The following is a 21,949-nucleotide window of genomic DNA, read 5'->3' as shown; positions in this document are numbered from 1 at the left end:
AAGTAGCAGAACTGAAGAAGCCACTTGGGGGAGTGGCGAAACGTCTTCAAAAAACAATCCTTGTTGCCTCGATTTAAACTCTTGGGAATTATTATTATTAGTTAACATTTCTATCCCTGATAGTTTTACTGTCACTGTTGACCCAACCTTGCTCCACTCCTAACAGGACAAGCCCCCTCCATGTGTCCAGACACTGTCTAAATGTGTACAGAGACAGGGATCTTGGTCTACTTATAGAGACCTATTTCTATAAGATTCAACACATAATGTTAGAAGCGGGTGTCTGTCCGTCCCTCCGTCCCTCAGCTGCTTCAGGCCTTGCTCTGAAATGTTGCACCAGGCCCTGAGAGAGGCTGGACATTCTTCCCAAAGTTGTTTTCTTTTTTAACACAGAAAGGAATTTTTAGGCCAACAACACTTGTGGCAGACTGTGTCTGTCACCCCACCAACATTATGAGAATGAAAGCAGGTGGTTTTTGTGGTGCATATTGGAGTTAAAAGGGGAACATGCTGAATTTTCTGTTACTGCCCGGACATTGTGTCGCTGTCATCACATTTATTATTTTTCTGGTGTCATATGTGATGCTTGGTATACAGAGCTTAGACTTAGATGTTATTTGTACACTTCAGCAGCTGGTTTGAAGGCTTTCAGTGGCTGGATAAGTTTGTGATTTGAGGCTGTCAGTCTTCTGCTGTGGTTGGCTGTGGCTGTTTCCTCACACTTCTGTTGTACATATTTATACAGAGAACCATTGCACAATTAAACATCTGTGTTAAAAATGTAGCGCATTGACACTCTGCACTGAGTTATGGTGACAAGTTGTCTAAAATAAAACAGTTGTAGGAGTAATCAGCAGTCTGTTTTATTTCATATGAACTGAGTGACGAGTGTCTTTGACTTTTGTTGGCTGCTTCTAAACATGTGCCTGTCAAGTCCTAGTGAGCTCATTGTGGTCAAGCTGAAGGGTAGTAGCCCATATCCAGTGTATTAAAGCCAGCTCCTCTAATGAAATGTAAGAAGCAATATTATTTTAAGTGGAATGTGCTGGCGAGTCTTAATTGTTGCTGTTCAGGAACAAAAGCAAAGGAGCTGGTGGGGATGACACAACCAGACGAGGTCCCAGACTCCAGTTTCACATGCCTTTCCCATGCAGCAGCCAGTCGCCATGTAAAGGGTGGTCGGGGTCGCTACAGATAGAAATATCCTCCGGGACAGCCTAGGATGGCACAGATTATTCTAGAATTAGCAAATGTCTTCAACAACTAAATATATTTGCTAGAAATTTGTGCGACACAAGCAGGCCCTGCAGCATTTCATTCCTCCACAGCTGAACATGCTTGCCATTCTCTCAGTCTCTGTTTTTTCTATTTCAGATATCTGTCTCATTTTCTGTTTCCTCTTAGGCTGAAAGAGGATCCTGGAGAATGTGTTGAAATCTTAGAACAAAACTCTGGCTCTTATTAATAACTGCATTCAATTGCTGGTGACAGAGTGGATTAACCAACCACACCGGTGTTGTTTAACCTTTTACAAACTTGATTATACTAAATGATGCTACAGTGTTTCTAATGCTTCTATTTTTTTATCTGATTTTCTACCTTGGTTTTCCACTTGTTGTTTGGCTTTCATTGTTTAATCTGCCAATTAAAGAACATGATTTACTTTAAAGATACACAGTTTGGATTTGGATTATTTTAGCTTCAGGTAAAACCTGTAATGAAAACTAAAAGGCCTAATCTATTCCGATTCTGAATGAAGCCTTTATAGGCATCATGAAGCACCTGGAAGGCTGTAGCTTAGCCAGAAATGCTTCAGAAACAGGATGATGTGAGCACTTAAAGATTTGCTATGATAAGATAAGATGGAACTTTATTAATCCCAGAGGACTTTCTTGATTTGATTCTTTTTTTAACATGTTTGTGAGATCTTGAGCTAACACTTGCTAACATCATCATCATACCAAACCTACTTTTGCAGTGGCAAGTAGGTCTGATTTTAGTAGGATGATGTACAATAACAGTATACGAACATAACCTAGCTACACAGAAGGTTTGACCCACCAACTCAGGTGAGAGGAAGTTTTTTAAGTAAAAAAGCTAATGGCAGCATGTTGACGTGCTCGCAGTGACACTCGTTTGACCTGATTCATCCTTTGGAGACTTTTAATCTGCGTCAAACTTCATGGCACTCCATCCAGCAGTTAAGAGATGTCCCTGTGGACCGGAGCAGTGGCCAACCCACAGAGAGAGAGAGTCACAGTGTTGCATGTGAAAACTACCTCATGGTCCCTGCCAGCACCTGCTGTATAGTTACAGTAATTCTATAGGAATGTGCAGCAGTTATTATAGAATGAACTCTTTAGCCTTTAATACCAAAGCTAAGCACTGTCAGAACTGCATGATACTATGTTGGTGAAAGCATGTTGTTGGCTGTTTTAATGTAAACAGTTTTATTCAGGGTCACTGTCAGTCAGACACAGATACTCCTCTCTCAGACCTGTACAGACAGACAGAAAAGATCCTACAGTTTCATACTGTTTAGCACTAAACTGCTGACAGGTCTGTAACAGCCAGCTGTAGTTTGACTGTGTTTTGGCTCCTATGTTTCTGCTCTGCTCTGCTGTGTGTCCTACTCTGTGAGAGTCTGTTGTGCAGCAGTTACAGACTCTCCCAAGACCAAGACATGACTTGGAAAAACAGAGGCTGCTGTCACAAGACTGCGTAACAAACCAAACATTCACATATTCAGATTCAGATCTGTGAGAGGACATGTTTTTCCCTCTGCGTCTCTCCCTGGGGAGGTCAGAGGACAGTTCAGGACTAACCTCCCTCTGACGTCATGTAACTTCCCATCCAAAGTTTCTCGTGGCCTTCCTTTCTTTTTTAACCACCGTTTTAACTTAAAATTAAGTAGAACTACCATATGCGCACATTCTTGACTTTTTTGTACTTTAGATTTGTCTCATCATTTCCTTACCTTACTCATCATTATTTACACAATGCCTGAGAGTGGAAGTGAAACTGTCCTGACTGAGTGTTACAAGCACAGTTAATGTCTTGATATGTGTTTACCTTTAACAAACACTTGAAGCCGGAGCAGGTAGGGAGTGTGCCCTTGTTTGCCTTGTCCTGGTGTTTGGCACTGAATACACATCGTTCATTTGACACTGTCACCATACTGCTGCCTGTCTGTGTGAGATTCATGCACTTATTTAAGAAACTACGACAGGTGTTTGCAGCTCTTTTTGAAAGCAGGAATATTTAGATCTTTGTTGTGCCAGTTCATTCGTATTCTGTTACCTTGATTATGCTAATTTGTTGTTATACATATGGATTAAACATTCTGCACTACAGCACATGCAAAGCTGTCATGCAGCCTGTAGAATGTCCCAAAAATGTGTGAAATGCAAAGGGAGTATATTGAATCTGAGACATTAAAAGTGCCTGTGTGATTCATCATCAAACTCTGCTCCAGTGTGTCTGAATCAGAATGTTTTGGTGTGCTGATTCAGCATTTTGTCTGTCTTTGCAGTTTTTTTTTAACTATCTAAAGGAAGTTTAGATCCAGCAGTTCGAGTTTGTCCTGAGTGTCTGGGTGTGCAAAGAGAAGAGCTGCTGTGTCTGTCTCCTGAGGAATGCAGCACAGGGCGACTCTCTGCGGGCCGTCCGCTCGTTGTATGCATACCTCACCAGGATCAGGCCTCATGTGCTGTCTGCATTGTGAGCATACTGTTGTAGAGACGGGGTCAGTGTCGCTGTACCGCCCCTTTTGTCTGCACTCATTGATGGTAATCAGTTTCTGTGTGTATTGCTGTCATCAGACACACTGATCCTCAGCTCACTGATATGTGTTAGCTAAGCATGTATCAGCCTGATGTCATTAGCTCTGCTCCATCACAGTCACTGCAGCGGCATGCCACAGGGCGTGCTGATAGGCGCATAAGCATGCACTTTGTTTAATACACAGGCTTTGTTGTATATTCAACTCTAAACAAATAACAAGTCTGTAAAAATTGTAATTAAAATACTTATGTGAACTAAAGATAACATTCCACTGCACTCTTTCATTAAATATACAGACTGAGTTCTCTGTTGTGAATTGTCATTATCTTTCTTAGATGTATATTTGTTCTTTCTATACCCATACAACTGTTTAAGGTCAGGAGAGAGAGAAAATAATCTTAATGTTTACTTTTTGCTTCTTTCCCCTCGATTAACATTGAAAACTATATTTTATATACATAATAAATGAGGTGGAACACCCTGCAGGCCTCTTAATGCCGCTGTTTCCAAATAGGAATGTTAGATATAGTGTTTAAAGTTATGATATATGCCATTATGTCTGCAGCTGTTATTTAAGTGTGCGTGCATTTCATCCTTTGATTATTATCATTTGATTTAAGGATCACCAAACCGCTGACGTTTGCTGACTGTGTTGGAGATGAACTGCCTCTCGGGTGGGAAGAAGTTTATGACCAGCAAGTGGGAGTTTACTACATTGACCACATTAACAGTGAGTACATCCCATGCCATTTGTAAATATAAATTAGATTGTGACTAATTTCATTGTGACTTCTGCTTAAGATTCATGGCCATGAATAACATGTTTTGTGCCTCAAAAGTTGCTGCTTTTTGCTTAATATTGTCACATTACATACTAATCACTCACTGTTTGTACTTTCATCAGAGACCACCCAGATTGAGAACCCGCGAACTCAGTGGCGACAGGAGCAGGAGCACATGCTGAAGGAGTACCTTGTGGTGGCCCAGGAGGCCCTCAAAGCCAAGAAGGAGATGTACCTGGTCAAGCAGCAGCGACTGGAGCTGGCTCAGCAGGAAATGTTGCTCTTCCATGAGCTTTCTGAGGACAACCGCTCCATCACTAGCAGTAAGGTCCCCCTCATGTCCCCTACAGGTTCACTTGATGGAAAATGTGTTTTTACATACTTATGAGCATACATGGCCTGAGAATGAGAGGATGATAAGCTGAAAGCTCCCTGAGAACAAAACCCTGACCTTGGCTGACCTGATTATCTGGCTTGGACATGCTATATTCAAAAACTGGTGGGGAGGGGGTGGACATCTATAGAAAATCGTCCAAATCCTCAATCCGTGTCCACCCCACCCTCCCTTTTATCCACCTCCACCCAGTTCACCCTTAGACTCCAGCAAGCTGTCACACACAAAGCTTCAGGGGGCGTCCGCAGACAGCAAAGGCTGGGAGATGACACTAGATCCCCCTTCACTTGTTACCATCACAGGTTAACTCTAAAATCACCACTGTTAACTAACTGCTGTACCTCCTCTGGTCTTTTCTTTTCATGTGTTCACAGCGCTCTCTGGCTCGTCCTCAAATGCGAAATACGACCCTGACCAAATCAAAGTGGAAGTCGCCTGTAGACGAGAGCGGGTAAGTCATTATCGCAGGAGAACAATGGGCTGCAGTGAGGGGCCCTTTTGGGCAGAAAAGGGGGCTGGGGTGTGGCCCCTACAGGATACTGTGACTCTGGCCTGGGGCCTCAAGAGGATGAGGATGAGATCATCATGAAAGGGTCAGGCAGGGGCTAGCTCCGTGACTCACAAGGCCAATGGACATTTCTCTGAGATCAATCATAGGTGTGAGGGTGTTTCCTGAGTTAGGGACACTTTAACCTGAAGCAGTACAATGAAAATATGTAAGACAAGATAATGATAATGTTACTATAGAAATCTGTCAACTAAAACAAACCTTCAGCACTATATCTCTGTGAGCAGCTCCCATAAGCTAACACTCATAATATGATCATTCAGTTTTATTGTAGCTGAGCTAAGAATAAGCTCTAAAAGACAAGTCACAGTTTACCCCAGAATGTTTTAAAGACATCTCTCCTGTGTTCTGTAGTGCTGTTGTAGATCAATAACAGCTGTAGACATTTTCCCAACGTGTCCAGCATAATGGATCACCAGCATGTCATGCCAAAAATGTGAATATATAATTTTGGGTGAACTGTCCCTTTAAATCTGGGTGTTATGGCTAAAAGTCATAAAAATGCATTTACACACAAACACACACACATACATTTAGATATTATATTTAGCAATTCTATTTATTAAAATTGTAGTCAATTGGTGAGATTTACATACATACGTACTGACAGGAGTATTTAGCTCTCATCACAAGCACAGTCCCTCTCAGCTGCTGGCTCAGCTGAAGACATAGTCTGATTGCAGGAGGGAAGTTTTCCCTGATGATGTCAGCTGTGATAAACTGAATCATGTTTCCCCTTAAAAAATGGTGGTTTATGATTTCCCGCCTCATTTTATGTTACAACTAAACTCAGAAAGTCGTTTAGACCAGGTCATTTTTTTTTGCATCATTTCATATTTTTTTCAAAATCTTTTCACCCCACACAACAAGACTGAGTGTGTATGTGCACCAATACACTACACACACACACACACACGCATGTGCACCTCTGTGTAAACATAGCTGAGCATTCCTGTATGTGAATACTCATGACTAAGCAGTTTGGGCCGGTGGTGGTGGTGAGAGAAGGCCATTGTGTGCCATGCTAACCCGGTGCCCACTTGTGTCCGCAGCTCTCCAGACTGAAGCAGGAGCTGGCCCAGGTGAAGCAGGAGCTGCAGTATAAGGAAATGGGAGTGGAGACCCTGCAGGAGTGAGTGTTCCTCTGCCTCTCTGTCTCCCAGGCCCACCCTTCCTCCCATGGCCACCCTTCTCCTTCCTACAACACTCAGCCCTGCTGCTCTCCACCCAGCAGCCTTTTCCCTTTTCCCTCTGCTTTCTCATCTTTTATCCTTAACTTAAACTGCCCCCCCTGTTTGCTTTGTCTCTAACATTGTCTTGTCGTCTTTTTGGTTTTTGTACAATATTTCTACAAAATATTTTAAACCCTTTAAGAACATTCCCCACAGTTCACAACATTTAATGCACCAGTGACCCATGGTTCATATAGAATCTGTGGATACTGAAGAAAAAAGTGAACCCTTTTACTCTTAACATCTCAAAGAAGGTTTTCCTATAACTTTAGTAGTCTTTCTTTAGTGAACACTTCTTTTCTGACACATACATATGGCCGCTTTCTGTGCTGGGAACATTTCTGAGTGGTTCCAAATTTCATGTTAGAAATAGAAACTCCACCTCCTTTCTCTGAGGAAGAAAAAAAAAAAAAGAGCGTTTGAGAAAAGGCAAATGGAGGGAGTATTTTGATGGAAAAGGGGACTCCACCTCAGGAAGAGGATGCACCAGTGGAGTGCAGGGAGCCAAGGCTCAGCCTGGAGAGGAAGTTGTTCCATAGAGAGGGGAGGAGGAGGAGGGTGGGGGTGGGCATGAAAGCAGTTTCAAAAACACAGAGATATCTGGCAGCAAATTCCTCTGCACTTCCTGAGTCCTGGCAAAGAGTCCCTTATCTCTTAGATAATACACAACTCAAGTGATTCCCAGAATAGCCAGGAGAATACACAGCTTGCAGAAAAAAATGGACGCATCCTCCTCTTGAGTTTTTGCGTGTGTGTATACGTGCTCATATGCGTGTTTTTGTCTTTGTTTGTCTGTGTGTGCGTGTCCTATTGTTCCCTCTGGGTTGGTTTTTACCCAGAAGGGCTGAGGCCAGGAGAGACCCTACGGCTGTTGTTTTTTTTCCCCCAATCTCAGCTGTTGTCAGCAATATAGCTAATTGTCCTCCACGCCATGTCGCATCAGCTAAAGCAAACAAACAGTTTCTTCCATAGGACCAAATCGTCACTACTCCACGGAAAGAATTAGGGAGTTGGAGTCAGGAGTCTACAAGTTTCTTTAGCACTCATCTGTGTTCCAACAAATTTCTCAAATTTGAAGACGCTGCACAGGTTTGTCAGTGTTTCTACAGCCAGCAGACAGTTTAAGACTGAACTAAGGCTGACTAAACTGAAGAACACATATGCATATATGCTGGTGTACAGGATACAGGGTGGAGGAGGCAATAGTGGTGGTGGTGGTGGTGGGGTGTTAATCCAGGCAGGCACAGAGGGGTGGGTAGTGCCTTTTTTGCTAACCATATAAACTTATAAACTCCCAGGCTCTGCCAATGGGGTGGGGGAACAAAGCAAGGCTTGTTTTGGGAGGAAGAGGCAGGGTCGGGTGGATGAACAGTACCTGCTGTTGAAGGAGAGTGAAGGAAGCAGGCTGTGGTGAGAGGGGAGGCCACGTGCCAGGCCCACTGATGGAGGAGGCACCGTGCTGCGCTCCTCCACTTCCAAACCATCCAACCATCCAACCCCACACACACAATACTAAGGATTGGAGAGTGGTTTGTCTGTATTGTGTTCTTCTTCTTTTCTCTTAAAGAGTTCTTTAAAGATGGGTGTATGGAGTCATACGGCTGCTGCATCAGACAAATAGACCATCCTGTCACATGCATTTCAAAATCAACCACAGTCTAAAAAACACTTCACCAATATTACCTCCCACATAAAAATACTTCAGATGTCAGTCTGAGGATTTCAGGGGTTTTTAATTCTATCCGTTTTCCAGCATAAAGCAGCACTCAGTGGCTAGCCAGATTGATTCTTAATGACTTCACTGATATTTAAAACCCATGCGGTTTAATAGTGCAGCATTTTGTGGAATGATTGGAATTAAAAATAGTATTATTAAAAGTATTAATTATGAATAGCCAATTGTTTATTGTACAATTGTCTTTATTTCCTAAATATTTTAATTATTGTTTCCAACCATCATCCAAACTCAGTTTTCACCACCATAATGTAACATTGATGTTAAAGTACATTTCTGTAAGGGTGAAAGAATTTTAGCACAAAGATGTTATATCTGGATTAATTCAAATTATTTACTAAAAATGTCCCAATTCAACAGGTTTTAATAACAAGTTAAGACAGAAGTATAACACCAAATCAGTGAGTAAAACTAGTTTATGTTGTTTTGGAACTGTTGGAGCGTTGGTCACATAGCTGTGTGTCATAGATGTTCTGCTACAGTCCACATTAAGAGAATCAGACTGCAACTGTGAACACACCCTCAGACATCCCTGCTCTGAGTGGGTATGCTGACTTTGCGTGTGTGTGTGTGTGTTACAGGATTGACAGGAAGATGTCCTGCAGTCAGACAAATTACAAGCTGGATGAGGCTCAAGCCATTTTCAGCGAGCTGCGTAGCATCAAGAAGGCCATCAGCACAGGCGAGAAGGAGAGGCAGGACCTCATCCAGGTGTGTGTTACTTTTGACGTTTTTTAAACATAATCCCTCGCTCTGATTTAAAAACCTCACTCACATACAGCCGTTGTTGCTGTATTCAACGCTGACCTCTAGTGTCTGCTAACATCCACTGTTCTGCTGTGTCTTTTCATTGTCTTTTTATAAAACACATTTCCAGACATGTGAATCACCCACCACGTCTCTGATTTTGTCAGCAAAGCAAAAATATAAGATGGAGTAATAAATAATGAAAAATAAAGAGACGGTGATTCATTCAGGCCACGTTTTCAGAGACATTCTCTGGCAACATCACTGTCTGGAGACAGAATATGACGTTTGTTACTGTTGGCAACCCATGCAATTTATTCGTTTTTGTCACAACAGATTTCACAATTACATATTCTTAACTTTTCTTTTATTTGTGCTCTCCTCTGTTACGTGCTGTCACAGAGCCTGGCTAAGCTGACCATCAACTTCCAAAGCAGCTTGTCAATCAGTGACTCAGCCAGCGAGGTGGCGAACAGCACTGGAACTGCGGGTGACTCGTGCAGTCTGCAGCAGTACTGTGACACGGGCTGTCAGACTGACATCATGGGAGAGGTACGAAGCATTGCTGCTCCTCCCTGTCTCCAAATAGAATTATTATCAGCAGCTCAGATGATAACTGAATGATCTAAATTACACCACAAGATGCTCCCTGTACTCCCTTCATATATCGGAAATTAGTCAATGATGTGATTATGTGTATTCCTCTAATCTGTTGGATTTTTTCCCCTCAAGTATGGTTCCCAAGATTACTCTCATTTGGTGGACAAAGTGAAAGTCAACTGGCAGTATGAGGAAGCCAAGAAAAAGTAAGTGTTTGTTGTTTGTCTGTTGTAGTACTATGACACACTGACATGCAGTGCAGGCCACCAGCCCCCTCTCGTTCCCTGGGCCTTGTGCGTAGCCCAGTGGGAGGATGTGTTATGAATAGTATTTGCGCCCGGTGTCCGCGGCTGCTGAACGATGTCTGGCCAGCAGAATGAGCTGGGTGGTCACATTCTTGCCTGGCCACGCTGCTGCTGACTGTGTGCTGCCTTTGTGTGCGCAGCCAGAGAGAGAACAGCCCACCTCTTGCCTCCATGCGCAGCCCTACTGCTCCACAAGGTGGTTTAAAATACACACTGTTTGGTTAAATATATCTTAGCTCACACTGTAGCACAGACTAAATTATACATTGGCAAAAACAACGTTAGAAGAGAGTCCACGTTTTGAAAAAGGGCGCTGTGAATTCAGCACAGGTGTGTGTGTGTGTGTGTTATCTAATGGTTGATACATTCCTGGTTGGACAGTGTCCTTCAGTCACAGGGGGCTGCAGCAGCAACAGTCAGCATGTTATTACTCTGGCTCCATGCACTTTTTTTTTTTTTTTTTTTACAAGATTCATGTTGCTGCAGTGACCCAGCAGCAGCAGTGCCAACCATGACATCAGGAAGAGAGAGAGAAGGGAGACCTGTGGAAACTTGCATGCTCTGTCACTGAGTCACTCTGTCTGACATCCAGCACACATAAACAGTCATTTCATCTGAGCTGAGCACCTACTCCCCAAGATCCCATTTAACCCTTGAGATATATATACACCTGTACGGGCTGATGCAGCAGGTAGCTCAGGCAGAAATAACCACACCGAATGTTGTCATTATAGTCGCACCGTGAAGTGTCTGCTGGGCTCCAATACATGGTTAAATGTGGAACTGGTTATAAACACAACTCAGTAACTTCGCATAAAAGATTATTACACAACCATGTAGGAAGTGACCTCAGAAAGAAAATGCACAGTCAAAATAATTGTTTAAAGCCATAATAATAATAATATGTATCTTAATCTAAACCCAACTGTAACAACCATCCATGCTATCCTAAGCTTACTAACTATAGCTTTGTTTTAACATAGCACAGTTAGACTGGCATCAATCTTCTTATTTAACGATTTCCATAAAAAACAGGTAAACTGACTTAGAGGTGACAGAAAAGTGTGTGCAACCAGGAACTGTATCCAGGAAAATTATGTCACGTGACTTGTCTGTGTGCATAACAATGCTGATCATTATTGCTTATCATTTTTAATGATGGCATGTGAACTCCGTCTGATTGTACTTGATTGATCGAGCCAGGCACATTTTGCTACAGCATCCAGAATTTCAACTGTGTCCCTGTTAAGTGTACCACTGCCAGTTATGAGGAGGTGCCTTAAATCTCCCCTGTTGTTGTTGCTCTCAGGGTGCAGAGCATTCAGCACCAGCTAGCACAGCTGGACAGTGAGAGCTGGTCGGGACGGGCCGAGGCAGACCGCGACAGAGACTTCATGCAGCTCCTGCGTGAGAAGGAGGCGCTCCTGCAAGAGATCATCCTGGTCAGCAAGCAGCAGCACTCACCAGAGACCGTGCTGCAGCTAGAGGAGGAGCGCTGCAGGCTAGAGGAGGAGGTGCAGAGGGCCCATAGCTCCCAAAGCCAGGGAGCCAATCAGAGGTGAGAATGATGACGGCCTGCTGTACAAACTAAGAATTTGACAAATTGTATTACAGTGACTGATCATTCCTTATATTTATACACTAAATGGGAAATGATGAGCACAGGAAAAAACTCTCTTTAAAAGCATCAGGCTGTATCACAGACTATTCTATTGGTTTTATACAGTGCTTTCTGATATGAACCTGCTGGCTGCTATAAAATACTACTGTAGGGTAGAAACAAGCCAGATGTGTCTTATAATTTTTGTGGATTTAATGATTAAGGACACAGAGACTTTATGTGAGTCATGATGCAGAACTCTGGGCTATAACTCATCCATGCGCTGCTGTGTTCCTCCTGACAGGCTCCTACTGCAGGAGAAGAGGAACGTTCTGCTGAGACAGCTGGAGGAGGCAACACGCATCACCACCTACCTCCATTCCCAGCTGAAAAGGTGCAGCGCATGCATTCCTTTGTGTTGTTTTGTTTCATTCCACATGTTTTTGTTTATCTCACATGTCTCCTTTACCTCCAGCCTGTCAGCCAGTTCTCTGACGGTGTCATCCAGCAGCAGCCGCGGCTCCTTAGCCTCCAGTCGGGGCTCCCTGGCTTCTAGCCGAGGCTCTCTCAGCTCCATCAGTTTCAGCGACATCTATGGTCTCCCCCAGTACGAGCGCCATGAGGGAGCAGGAGAGCCGCTTGACCCTCACCACCGTTACCTGCTTCCCCCAGAAACTGTGTCCAGAGACTGCTCCATGTTCACCCCCGAGCCCCTGACCCAGAGCAAAACCAAACGTTCCCATGACACCCCGCAGTCCCTTGCCTCCCTTTCGTCCCGCTCCTCTCTCTCCTCCCTGTCGCCACCTAGTTCACCCATGGACACACCCTACCACTCTGCCCCTCAGGACTGCCCCCTCACGCAGATGACGGAGGAATACATGGAGCAGGCAGGCCGTGGTCTGTTGGAGGGGCTTCGGGCCCAATCTCAAACCCTGTCGCACACCACCATGTTGAGCAGTGAGGACACACTCAGCCCCGCTGCTGTGCATCAACTGGATAACAAGATTCACAGAGACAGCGGGGCTCAGACGGCTTTCACATCCACAGGCAAGTGAAGTGACTGACTTTTCTCCCAAGAAACTGAACTACCAGCTGATCATTCTGAAACAGCAGTCTTTTCCTCTGCAGGAGTGACTCTGAGGGGAAACAGCGCAAACAGAAGTGGCAGGAGAGCCAGGAGAGTCTCTGCAGGTGTTTCTGAAGATGCTCTGGCTACAGACAGCGGCGTCTTTGAGGCCTGGGGCCGGAGGTAAGAGGAGGTCCATCCACACTGTGCTGAAACAGAACACAAAACCAAGCTCTCTGCACCTCCTAGTGAAGGAAGAGAAAACTGCAAGCAGACTAGTTTTAAACAGTAAGACCGCTACAGTGAGACATAATGCTGACTTGTTTTTCAAACAGGGCAGAGGAGTTGGATGAGATGTCATACATGAAAGAGCTGATGCCTGTGAGCGAGCCCACGCACATCCAACTGGGTCTGCTGTGAGTACAGTGTTGGAGTAGGCTGTAAAGCTCATTCTCTGTCAGCGTCTTTATATTAACTCAGTCGTTGATCTTTACAGTTGGGAGTCCAGCTCCCAGTCTCTGCGACTGCATCTGCTACAGCTCAAGAATTTGAACAGGTCCATCGTAAAAGATGGCTACAAAGTGTGAGTGCATTTCAAAATTATTTCCATGGAAACGCATCATCAGTCATATTCAACATATTCATACACTAGAAGATTCAAACATATATAGAAAGACAATAACAACTCAACTAAACAGAGCCAGGATGCGGTCTGTGCTCTGACTGAATTTGGCTCTCCTGATGTGTTGTTCAGGTATGTGAAGGTGCACTTGATTCCACTGGACGCCAGCAGGGCCTGTGCGTTTTACTGTTGTACAGCATTGGAGCCGCAGTGCCAGATGAGTTTCAATGAAGGCTTCTGCATTCCGGTCCCCGCTAACACCCTGGCGGTGTGCGCTCTGCAGCTGTCCATCTGCTCGCTGGGCCCTCAGGCTCAGGAGGAGCTACTGGTGGGTCAGCAGCCTCACTGTCCGAGGAGAGTTCAAATGTTTACTTAATCTACAGTTATATGACAAATCGTCTGTGTGTTCCTGCAGGGTACTGCCCAGGTGAGTCTGGCAGATTGCGAGGGGAGTGCAGAGATGGTTTACCACTGGTTGAGAGCGCAGATGGTATCAAGTGGTGCAGAGTCTCAAAGGCCTGAACAGAAGAACCTTCTTCATCGCAGACACCACGACGGACAGGAGGACGAGCAACGGCCCAGAGCGACGGTACACATGTGACATCCATGATGATGCAGAATGAATTTAATATTACAGTTTAGGGCTTAGCAATACCTGCTGGAACATCACTAAAACACAGGTCATCATGTGTCACCAGGAAAAAAAGAAGCACTCACTTTTAGGTAGGACGCTCTTACGCTGCTGGGGTCCTCTTTTAAGCGTTCATTCAGCCCCACTCTTTATTCTGGCAGGTGTTTGTGTATAGACAGTAAGGAAACAGGTTTCCCTGTTCATAATTTGCCATCTACACTGAGTGTAATGAAAATTTAGGGTATATAAAAAACAGAACATTTCAGCAGTACTGTGACACATTTCAGCTTCATTCGCTATTGCGATAGCATCCCATCTGCCCAACTGCAGCTACAAAGAAGCTAACTTTATTTACAGACCCGTGAAAACCTGTCTTCCTGCTTAAACACATTCCCACAGTGCTGCTGAGTAGCTTTTAGCCAGCAGGTGTGCATCTTGTTCCAGTGAGTAATTGACAAGAATGTGTCTAACATGCCAAACAAACCTTCACACCACAACTTTGACTCATTGGCACTGTCAGAAGAGGGAGAATGTTGACAATGTGAAGACGATTGCTGTGTTATGTTACAGGATGCTGTGTGCACTCTGTCACGCACAAACACCACCACCCATTTGGAGGAGCGAGATGCAGAGCTGGAGCTGAAGAAGGAGGAGCCAGGGGAGGCAGCCTCTGAGAGGTAACGATAACTTCCACTCAGGCTATAAAATGTCATTTCTTTTTTGCCTGTGTGTCTTTTCAAGACAAAGACATGTTTTTTTTAGGAGTTGGCAGGCGGAGTCAGTGGACAGCGGCTGCAGCAACAGCACAGCGTTCACAGCTCCCTGCTCAGAGGGCCTGTGTGCAGAGGGCATCTGCATCACTCAAGGAGGACGTTGTGATCAGACAAGCAGCAAACTCTCTACTGTAAAGGTAAAATCTGCTGCAGTGGCAGTGTGTGAAATCACACAGTTATATATCCACTCAACGTGGCATTGTTGCAGGTGGAGAAGGCCACCATGACTGAAGGCCTTTACCCAGAGCCAGTACGGGTCCGGCCCAAAGACAGGGGAAGTCGCTGGGGCCATGCCTCGCCGTTCATGCGTGGCAGCACCATCGTCCGCTCTCAGACTTTCTCACCTGGTGCTCGTAGTCAGTATGTCTGCAGGGTGAGTCGCTTCACAAAAAGACAGTGACAGATTTATGGCTGTCAGTCATGTTTAACAGCTGTGCAATTAACGTTCATAGTCATGCATTCCTTAACATGACCGTTTGTACTTTTCAGTTATATCGCAGCGACAGTGACAGCTCAACCCTACCAAAGAAATCACCTTTTGTCAGAAACACTTTGGAAAGAAGAACATTAAGATATAAGCCGGTACGAGTTCACCATTTGTTCTTAAGGTTGTGTTTATGTTGTGTTCTTATTCATTGTTTACCGGAGGTGGGTTTTTATTTGTGTGAGCAGCAGTCGTACCGCTCCTCCCTAGCTGAGCAGCCAACTCGCACCTCCTTGGACCTGGAGCTGGATCTTCAGGCCTGCAGGACCCGTCAGAGGCAGCTGACGGAGGAGCTGAGCGCCCTCAGAGAGCTGAAGCTGCGACTGGAGGAGCCGCAAACTCGGGAAGCCACCGAGCTCCCCCACTGGGCCCTGAGAGACGAGCGCTTCCGCTGCCTGCTCAGAGAGGCCCAGAGACAGGTGAGATGGGAAGCTACAGCTACTTTACAAAGCCATGCTGCATGCCGTCTTCCTGAGCAGCAGGTGACTGTTGTGCTCTGATTCCACAGGCCAGCCAAAGCAAGCAGGAGCAGCGTCAGGAAGAGGCGGCAGAAAGGAGGCTGAGGAAGGCTTCCAAAGAGGTTCTACAGATGAGAGGGCAGAGCCAGAAGGAGCCTCTGCCTGTGCAGACATTCAGGTCAGCTTCTACATACTTCACTGGGGCACGGTGAAATGAAATGTATGATTTTGTCATGCAGCATTTCTTAACATCCACCCACACCTGTTTCTTATAACAGGAAGTGGATGAAAAGGAAATTTTAATGAGATGACCTAAAATTCTGACACACACCTTTATGATACTAACTGCTGTATAACAATCTGTCATCAGGAATGTGTTTCCTCAAAGACTCGCACCTGCTCGTCCAACAAAACATTCGCAAAGTCTTTTTATACAGTACATTGTGCTGCTGTCTCATTTATCACTTTTGTTGTATGTATGTTGCTGTATTTGCACAAAAACACAAACTCAAACTCAACACTCTACTAAACATCAAATTACCCACAAGGCCCTTAGAAGGAGCCAGCTTTATAGAAGCTTTTATCTTTTTAGAAAAAAATATCCAGCATTGTGATCATGGCAAAGATTTTTAAAAAAAAGTCTTAGTTTTACATTATAGACTATTGTACCACCCTTGCAGTCAGAAACAGATGGTGGTCTACACACATGCTGAAATACAGACTTTTATTTTACAAAATAAACAAAGTTTCTGTGTTTGCCTGCAGAGAGAAGATGGCTTTTTTCACAAGACCAAGGTTCAACATACCTCCTTTGCCGGCTGACGATGTATGAGAGCTTGCCCCTTTGTGTTATGTGACTAAACATGAAGTATTTGTCAGATTTCCTGAGCTCATGAAGTACAACGTTCTTTCTACCAAGGACACAGGCAAGGTGACACACAGACGATGAAGATTCAAAGGTTTCACATTTTCAGAAGCATTTGTGCGGCTGTTGTAATCATGAACACACAACAGCACGGCCGTTCAATTTCCTTTTTTGGGGAGGTTGACTCAAATTTTACTCCTCGATGAGTTACTTCTGTTTGTGCTTACAAAAAGCTGGAAGTCGGGAACAAATGTCGGTTTGGACAAATTCACTGTACTGTAACTTATTTTATAGTACTTTTCCTTGAAGGAAATAAAAAAAACGCTTCCTGCTTTTTAAGTGTATTTTGTAGCTTTTGAACAAATAGCACTTCAGTGTTTTTACATACAGTAAATGGAACTATTGTCATATTTTGTTTCTGTTACCTAATTCTTAAGAGTTATTTACATAAAATGTCACTTTGTAATCCTCTTTTATTACAGATGTCATTGTCTTTTTTTGATGTTATGTTATTAAAATTAATATTATTTCATGTACTTTTCAATATATGAATGAATATATGAGACACTGTATTCAGATTTTTTTTATGATGTCTGTATGAACATCTGCAGTGTTACCTCTTGTGAAGATAAAAGCATTAATCCGCATCTCTACGCTCGGCTTTTTATCACTTTGTTTCAGATGAAGGCACAGAGCAGGACTTCATTATTCGGTAACTGTGCTGGGATGCATGATGAGCATCATATTCTGCGCACACAAACATTTTCTTTAACTGTGTCACAATGTTACACGTGATTTCTCTAACCACAGGCAGGTTGTGTTGACCCATTTGAGTATACATTTTGCAGATTCTTCAGAAGCCCTACCACACACTCAACAGGCAGCTGCGTCAGCTCCTTATCTTAATATGACATCCTGTTCAGGACACCAAAACTTGCTGTGTTTAGACGAACAGCTCAGCTGGATTTTCTAATGGGAGTACACGACACAGTGACATATTGGTACATTTTTCTGTTCTAATGGTTGGCACGCAAACAGAAAAAAATGCTGCTCTCTGTTTGAAAAAAAAAATGCCCACATTGCCCTACAGGAAAATAAGTCCAGGTCTCTGCTTGTCTGCACGCAACTGTGAAGTTTGGGGCCAACCTCAGTCATGTTCAGGCCAAATCTATGACACAGGCCTAAACACTATCACACTATTTAATCCTGCAGCTTTAATCATTGGAACAGTGAGATGTTTTCCACTGCAGTAGCACAAATGAAAACATCAACTTCTGTCTGTGTTGAGCAACCAACTTTTTTTCTCTTTAGCAACAACCTGTTGAGCAACAAGTCCTTGTTCCGGTGATACTATACAAAACGTTTTGATCAGCAGTGGACTACAGAAAATGGAGGTGCTCCATCAGGGCCCAGCTACAACAACATGCACCACACAGTACATTTCTGCGACTGTCACTCTTTAAAACGCTGTTGGGGCCACTGCAATAACAAACATCTGCATCTACCAATGTCACATTTCATAAATAAAAGGCCACCTGGTCCAGTCTGTAAACATACAGTTATCTATTCTGTTCAATCACATGTGTAACTCCTACTTGATTTATGATCATTGATTCAATCAATTTACCTTTCAAACATTATTACTGTAAATGAATCTACGTAGGGTAGCACCGGTAAACATTCAGCTTGATGCACAGCAAAAAGAATCCATGTCACATCAAACTGACCCGTTCTCTAGGGTAACTTCGAATGAACTAAACATCACCTATAAACTCTGCCCACTCACAATCAATAAGACTTCCCTGTTCACCTTAACAATGACCGATAGCTCTCCTGATAGAAGCGTTGGGTTTCAGTCCAGTCTCTGTCTCCATTTTTTATTTTTTTTTTTTATATGGGGATGGAAACAATGGTTGGAAGTTCTCCGATAGGAGGCGGGTTGTACTTCTCCACCCTCATCAGCCGCCGCAGAATGTCATCCCGATCGCGTGGCCATCCATACACGTGTGTGTTTTGAAGCCAGTTGGGAACATGACACTAAATACAAAAAAAAAACATGAACACACACACACACACACACACAGTGGCATCTCACAAACCAAACCTGTACCTTTTTAGCCCCAGGGAACAATATGGGAATGAACCTGAAATTCTTGCTTCCATTCTGGATGAATTCATTCTGGAGCTAAGAGACACAAACACACACACACTTTTACCTCTCAGTAGTGGTATGAAAGTCAATATTTCAGCTTGGTAAAGGAGTCTGACCTGTTTGTGTATGTACACTGTGTTGAAGGTCCTCTCGTCCTTCTCCAGGACAACAGGGGAGGCAGTCACCGTCTCATAGTACTTGGGACTGATGATAATAATGATCAGGTACTCTTTCTGGGTAAAGAGATGACATAACATAATGATCACTTGTTGATTTCTCTATTTACCAAGTCTTGCAAGTCATTTTCATTCTTGAGGGATTATTAAACTGCCTGATTAAACATGTTGACTCTGGAAGAACAACAAATAGCTCAAGCTGGTCCAACAACTACCGGTTACCTCACTGAGGTATCGCTCCATGAAGTCAATCTTGCTTATACTTCTGAACTGCTGCTCAAATAAGTCAATCTGAAACAAACAAAAGCAGTAGTCAGACAAACTACACTCCACAGCCGGACCTACACTGACCTACAAAGACACAAACAGAAACTACAGATCCCATTTTAACTACAATCACAATGTATGTCCTTCACTTCAGAAACACTGCATTTAACTTCAGGTCAGCAGGAAAAAAAGGCGTTTAGGTGAAACCCTGATGTGCCACAATATCCGCAACAACATCAACAATTGTACATACATGTGTATCAAAGCCGTTGTGTCGCAGCAGAGCCACAAAGTTGATGACCTCATTCACGTGTTTGTCGTTGTCTGCTTCATAGGTGACAAAGACCCGCCCTGCATTCAACAGCAGATAATAACTATTTAGAGCAGCTCAGTCAATAATGTATCTGCTGATGTATTAGTCGACACTCACTCTGCTCCAGAGACAGCGGCGTGCTGTAAGCAGGGTGCTTCTCTTTGACCGGAACATGAGGGCCACTGCAAAATTCAATGCCGTGTTAGTCACAGGGCAGTTGAACAAATTACGAAAAAAAACCAACTCACATCTGTGTGAACTCAGCTCGAGGAAGTCTGCAGTCACCCGGATCTGAAGATACACAAAAATGCTTGTATTACACTGTAGCACCAATTTCCTGTTATTGCCATTTCCTGCAGATGATAGAAGTTAGCCTGAGCAGACTTACAGTAGTGGCCGTGAGCTGGATGGTACTGAGGCCAGGGGTATTTGGTGTGTACAGGCCCCCTGTTAAAACCATCCGCAGGACACTGAGCACAGCAGGCGGCTCCCTGTGGCAAACATGAGTATGGAGAGAATGTATGGTGATACAGCTCAGCTGACGGTGGGTTGGAGCGCAGCGAGAACGGATGCTCTAAGCTGCTCATGCTGGTGCTGTACGTGCTGGGGAGGGAGTCGAACTTGTATCTGGACAGGCAGCTGTTTCCAGAACAGCTGGAGTACTCTTTGTGGCTCAGACAGGACGGCAGGCTGTTGGGATACCCCGACCAGCTGCTGGCGAAGCTCGGGTGGAGCCAGTAGCTGTCAGCCTGGCTCTGGAATGGAGTTGGAGTAGGTTGGCTGTAGCCGCTTGTCAAGCTGCGATGATGCTGGGACGAGCAGAAGCTCGGGCTGGTGTGGGCCAGTGTGTGGATGTGTTTGTGTTCCTGCTCTCTGCTGAACAGGTGGTGATCAGAGACTGCTGCCTGGGCTGGAGGAGGGTGGTGGCCATCAGTGGTGCAGCTGGAGTCTGGTTTGTGGACAACACTGGCTGCTCTGTCGTCTGTGTTCATGGTCTCATCGTCCTCCTCAGGAGTATTGGGGCAGCTGCTCAGATGGCTGACGTAACTGTGTCAAGGAGGAGCTTTTTTACTTGCAATGCACTGCATGTTTGTCACTTCGGTGGCTGCTTTGAACTAACGCCTGCATTAAGCAAACACAAAGGCAGTGTGCACAATTCATAAGGTGCTCACCTGTTAGGTGCTGAATCAGAGTAGGCTGAGGTGGGCAGCATCACTGGGCCGGTCCCTCCTGATGTCCATGTGTGTCTGGTTTAGGCAGCACCTGAAAAAACCTGAGAGGGACGGGGGTGTCACATCAAACAAAAACTGTCCAAACCAGACGTCTGACCTGATAAACACACACACACACAGAGCTGTTCTACTCACATTTTAAAGTGTTTTATTTTTCTTGTATCAGCCCACACTGATGTCTGCTGGTGTCCTTTAGCATGAAAGCACTGAGTACATGACAGTGTGTCTCCCACACAGGGGACTTTTCTCTGAATGAGCGGTGGAGATGAGCCAACAGACGTGGGAATAAGGAAATGATGCCTCTCAGTGCCTTTTAACTGTGATAAGATAAAAACCTCTTTCTGGCATTCTGAGTGATGGCGTTATGATATTAGGTTGATCTCAATGTTGCTTCATCAACACATTTCCTACCTGCCTGTAATTTCTGTTCAGGCACATTTTAGAGGTTCTATTACAGATGTTTCCATGGTTCAGTAAAACGCCAGGACATGTCACATGTGTGCAGGCCTGTGTAACCTCGATGTATGTGGTTTAATCTTCCAATACACCCCTGATAGTTCCTGTAAATCGCTCTCTCGCAGGAGCCAGTCTGTGGTCGCACACACGCTTGCTGTTTCCACCGTGTGACTGAACCTGACCCAGATATTTATGTTCTTTATGTTCTTCGTGAACTTTTCAGCTAACAGCTACACACATTCCTGACTGCTGTCAACACAGCGTTTACCTCTGTCTACGAGTGAACTGATGTTTAAAGGGTTAATTCCTCATTTGGGAAGCATCGAAACGTTTAACAAAAAGTTTTAGCGGGTGCTAGCTTGTGACTCCACGTTGTGTTGACAAAGTACACACACACACACACACACACACACACACACACACGCACACACACACACACACACACACGAGTGTGACAGGTTATTAACCGTGAGCAGGTAACTCACCGTCGCTGCTTCAAATCTCCTCCGGGAAACTCAGCCGTGATAGTGTCTGTCAACACGTCACCGTTCAAGACACAAATAAAGTTGTGTAACAATTCTGTGAGAGTCCTTCTCACCGTCACACAGGACAGAGGAAAAATATTGACGCACTGTGTTGCAGCAGTTTGTGCTGCGGTGTGCGGCTGAACAGCACCGCCCCGCAAACTGACTCCACCTTCACTCAGCG

General features: G+C 44.4%; 2 protein-coding genes across 2 annotated transcripts in view; one reads left to right on the top strand and one right to left on the bottom strand.

Annotated features, from left to right (window-relative positions):
• wwc3 (WWC family member 3) overlaps positions 1–16,671 on the top strand; it is a 23,090-nt gene extending 6,419 nt beyond the window's left edge. Inside the window, exons 2-23 of the mRNA XM_028402943.1 lie at positions 4,404–4,513; positions 4,688–4,888; positions 5,334–5,410; positions 6,580–6,659; positions 9,076–9,205; positions 9,644–9,793; positions 9,974–10,047; positions 11,456–11,704; positions 12,051–12,140; positions 12,222–12,793; positions 12,875–12,995; positions 13,148–13,228; positions 13,309–13,395; positions 13,567–13,762; positions 13,850–14,023; positions 14,636–14,742; positions 14,828–14,975; positions 15,047–15,211; positions 15,328–15,420; positions 15,511–15,741; positions 15,831–15,958; positions 16,546–16,671. Of these exons, the coding sequence (XP_028258744.1) occupies positions 4,404–4,513; positions 4,688–4,888; positions 5,334–5,410; positions 6,580–6,659; positions 9,076–9,205; positions 9,644–9,793; positions 9,974–10,047; positions 11,456–11,704; positions 12,051–12,140; positions 12,222–12,793; positions 12,875–12,995; positions 13,148–13,228; positions 13,309–13,395; positions 13,567–13,762; positions 13,850–14,023; positions 14,636–14,742; positions 14,828–14,975; positions 15,047–15,211; positions 15,328–15,420; positions 15,511–15,741; positions 15,831–15,958; positions 16,546–16,612 (3,331 nt within the window). The 3' untranslated portion in view covers positions 16,613–16,671. The remainder of the gene's footprint in view (positions 1–4,403; positions 4,514–4,687; positions 4,889–5,333; positions 5,411–6,579; positions 6,660–9,075; positions 9,206–9,643; positions 9,794–9,973; positions 10,048–11,455; positions 11,705–12,050; positions 12,141–12,221; positions 12,794–12,874; positions 12,996–13,147; positions 13,229–13,308; positions 13,396–13,566; positions 13,763–13,849; positions 14,024–14,635; positions 14,743–14,827; positions 14,976–15,046; positions 15,212–15,327; positions 15,421–15,510; positions 15,742–15,830; positions 15,959–16,545) is intronic.
• traf3ip2l (TRAF3 interacting protein 2-like) lies at positions 16,491–21,949 on the bottom strand. The gene is made up of 10 exons (XM_028402946.1): positions 21,725–21,949; positions 20,726–20,825; positions 19,942–20,600; positions 19,802–19,844; positions 19,671–19,735; positions 19,494–19,591; positions 19,196–19,264; positions 18,914–19,030; positions 18,756–18,830; positions 16,491–18,682 (listed from the first exon to the last, which is right to left on the bottom strand). The coding sequence occupies exons 2-10, from the start codon at positions 20,764–20,766 to the stop codon at positions 18,536–18,538; spliced, it is 1,314 nt and encodes a 437-aa protein (XP_028258747.1). The 5' UTR covers positions 20,767–20,825; positions 21,725–21,949; the 3' UTR covers positions 16,491–18,535.

Source organism: Parambassis ranga, chromosome 4, assembly GCF_900634625.1.
Source record: "Parambassis ranga chromosome 4, fParRan2.1, whole genome shotgun sequence".
NCBI classification, from domain to species: Eukaryota; Metazoa; Chordata; class Actinopteri; family Ambassidae; genus Parambassis; species Parambassis ranga.
This window is presented reverse-complemented; position numbering and strand designations above follow the sequence as displayed.

Bases quoted from the DNA above. Each gene is read 5' to 3' on its own strand.
- traf3ip2l (XM_028402946.1), bottom strand. From the start codon at position 20,766: ATGCTGCCCACCTCAGCCTACTCTGATTCAGCACCTAACAG. The intron at 19,845-19,941 runs GTAAGTCTGCTC...GTGTATCTTCAG, and splicing joins TCCAGCTCACGGCCACTACT to ATCCGGGTGACTGCAGACTT. The intron at 19,031-19,195 runs GTAACCGGTAGT...CTCTTTACCCAG, and splicing joins TGGAGCGATACCTCAGTGAG to AAAGAGTACCTGATCATTAT.